The sequence below is a fragment of the Olea europaea genome, chromosome 5, assembly GCF_002742605.1.
Source record: "Olea europaea var. sylvestris chromosome 5, O_europaea_v1, whole genome shotgun sequence".
Taxonomy (NCBI): domain Eukaryota; kingdom Viridiplantae; phylum Streptophyta; class Magnoliopsida; order Lamiales; family Oleaceae; genus Olea; species Olea europaea.
The window spans coordinates 687352-690173 of NC_036241.1; the positions used below are offsets into that span (position 1 = coordinate 687352).

Here is a 2822-nt window from a genome sequence, read left to right on the forward strand (position 1 = left end):
TCAAGTAGGTATGCAAGTGTTCTTTCCTTTAAGAGCACCACGATCTCTAACCAAATTTGGGAGATTGCTTTTCTTTACCCAAACTTGTCTAGAGCGAGGATTGTTTCCAGACAGTTGTGTCACCAATTGAGTCAAACGATTTACTTGATCAGTAAGGAATCCAATCTGGCTAACAAACACTTGATTTTTGTTCTTTTTTAAGCTCAAGTCTTTCCTATTGTTCAGGTAGTGATGACATTTAGGACGGATGTGACCTAACTATCCATAGTGAAAACATGTAGGGATAAACCTAGGACCTGTGATTTGCTTACGCCGATTTCTATTTCTAGGCCGATGGTTCCTATGACATCTAGTAGACCTACGTCCTGAAATTCCCACAACATTTGGTATGGGGTTACTCACAATGTATGGCTGGTCAGTAGCACGAACAAAGGTGGTATGTGATGTACCAGCAACATTCAGATCAAAACCTAGACCTCCCTTATCACTAGCCGGCTTGCCTCTTCCTAGAATATTATCTAGCCTTTCAGAACTGCTAGAAAAGACAAGTAACTGAGACCTAGACAACTCTAGCTCACTCTCAAGGTGTTTAACCTGAATAGCTAAGGTCTCATTCATAATGGTCAGCTCACTTACTCTCCTAGAGGACATCTCATTCTTATTGGTGAGATCACTAACACGGACTTCTAACTCTTCTTTCTCTAGCTTAAGCTCTTTCACTTTCTTGCTCATTGCCTGGTTAGTGGCTAAAATCTTGAGGCTTTCCTCATACATTCTATCATAGGCTATTTCTAGATCTTCTACACTTTCACTCTCATGACCAGAATCTTCACAACTATCTAAGTCCTCTGTCTTTTCACTCCCCTGATCGGATCCACTTTTACTCCTAGCAACGAAGGCCACATATTTTCCACTCTCCTCACGGGTGGATTTCTCACTCTGATTTTTCGAGCTAGACTCGTTATCAGTGAGAGTAGGATTCACAGCATTCTCTTCAAATCTCTTAGCACTAGGGCACTCATTCCTCACATGATCGAAATCGCGACAGTTATGGCATCTCACGGATTTAGATTTCTTCCTAGATTCACTCGGGCCACCTCTTTGTCTCTCTTGAGGCTTCTTCTTATTTCTAAACATTTTTTTTGAATTTTTTAGTTAGGTAGGCCATCTCCTCATCATTGGGTGATTCAAAATCAAAAGATTCCATCCGAATATTCCTAGCGATTTTTAAGGCTATGGATTTTTCCTTCACTTGATTGTCTAAGGTCAATTCATAGGTCTGGAGGGATCCAACTAACTCCTCTACCTTGATAGTGTCTATGTCCTTACTCTCCTCAATTGCCGTAACTTTAGGCCTAAAACACTCAGGTAAGGATCTAAGAATCTTTCTCACTATCTTAGGCTCAAGGATTTTCTCACCTAGGTTGAAGGACAAATTTACCATGTCATTTAAGCTCGCATAAACGACATCGAACATCTCATTGTCTCTCCTTCTTATTTCTTCAAACCTAGTGGCCAACATCTGCAGCTTAGAACTCTTAACTGCATGAGTTCCCTGATGTGTGGTTTCTAAAATATCCCAAACTTCCTTTGCTAGCTCACACATGGACACTCTCCTAAACTCCTCGGGGAAAACTGCCATATATAGGGCATGGAGGGCTTTGCTATTTAAATTACAACTATCCAATTGAGCTCTAGACCAGTTCTCGACAGGGGTGAGAGTGACTATACCATCTATTGTGGTACTAGGGGCTGACCAACCATTTACCACAATCTGTTAAACACGCTCATCTAAAGATTTCAAAAATGCCCTCATTCTCATCTTCCAATATGCATAATTGTTCCCATCAAAGTGGGATGGCACATTCAACGACATACTCATCTAGACTAATGTAAGGTCAGGATTCGCACTTAGGCTTTGATACCACTTGAAAGTTCAGGGAACGTTCTACAACCAATTGGAAATTCACGGAGAACGTTATGTTACGTCAAATTCAAGTTTTAGACATTACCAAGTTAACGTTCCAATTAATTTATTATTCGACCTCACTGCGAAATTGATTCATCAAAGCAACACGTCACTTTAATTAATTGTCTAGGTTTTTAAATATACAGTTTAGTTAATTTCTCTGTTGAACTGTCGATTTGCGTAAAGTAAATAAAACAATGCAAAACACAACTCAGGATATGATGACGGAGAAACCCCAATCTAGGTAAAACTCCAAGACCAAGCTAGTAGTTTCCACTATACCAATCTAACCAGTACAAGTTATGCTAAACTCCGTACCAAATCAGACCTGCTGTTCCAGTCTCACGATCTACTGCTGTAGATACTGCTAGTCTCCTGCTAGCTTCCCGATCTACCTCCTGCAGCCCAATCTACTGTCCAATACAATCTCCTGGTCTTTAGCTGATCGTATCACAAAGTGGAATTCCAAGAACCTCCTGTTCTTGTCCAGTTCCTACGCTTGTCGTCTACCTCTCTCAATCTCCCAATGAGAGAGTCATTTCCTCAACAGATGAAGAAGTCCAGGTGTTTTACCTTCACAAATAGTGATGTTTTCCCCAATAGTGGATTGCTCGAATCACAAGGTGTTTATGGATGAATTCCTTGTTCAGTTCTGCCTTGGATCACTTGAGAGAATATTGAAGATGATAACTATGTAAAGTACAATATGACAATCTCTCTTTCACGTTCACGGCCTTTGTATTTATAGTTGGGGGCAATTAGGAGTCCTAGGCCGTGTCAAACTTTCCAAAAATCGAAAATACGATTTTTCATATAACACCGTCGCTCGAGTGAAAAGCGAGCGATGTCACTT

General features: G+C 40.5%; 1 protein-coding gene across 1 annotated transcript; it reads right to left on the reverse strand.

Moving 5' to 3' along the window:
- Positions 1-1876, reverse strand: LOC111394889. Its single transcript, XM_023020939.1, has 4 exons — positions 1865-1876; positions 1299-1774; positions 290-1129; positions 1-214 (listed from the first exon to the last, which is right to left on the reverse strand). Exons 1-4 carry the CDS (start codon positions 1874-1876, stop codon positions 1-3), a joined length of 1542 nt encoding a protein of 513 aa, XP_022876707.1.
- Positions 1877-2822: the final 946 nt, after the last annotated feature.

Bases quoted from the DNA above. Each gene is read 5' to 3' on its own strand.
- LOC111394889 (XM_023020939.1), bottom strand. The intron at 1,130-1,298 runs GTTAGTTGGATC...AAAAATGTTTAG, and splicing joins GACACTATCAAGGTAGAGGA to AAATAAGAAGAAGCCTCAAG. The intron at 215-289 runs GTTTATCCCTAC...CCTGAACAATAG, and splicing joins AAGCAAATCACAGGTCCTAG to GAAAGACTTGAGCTTAAAAA.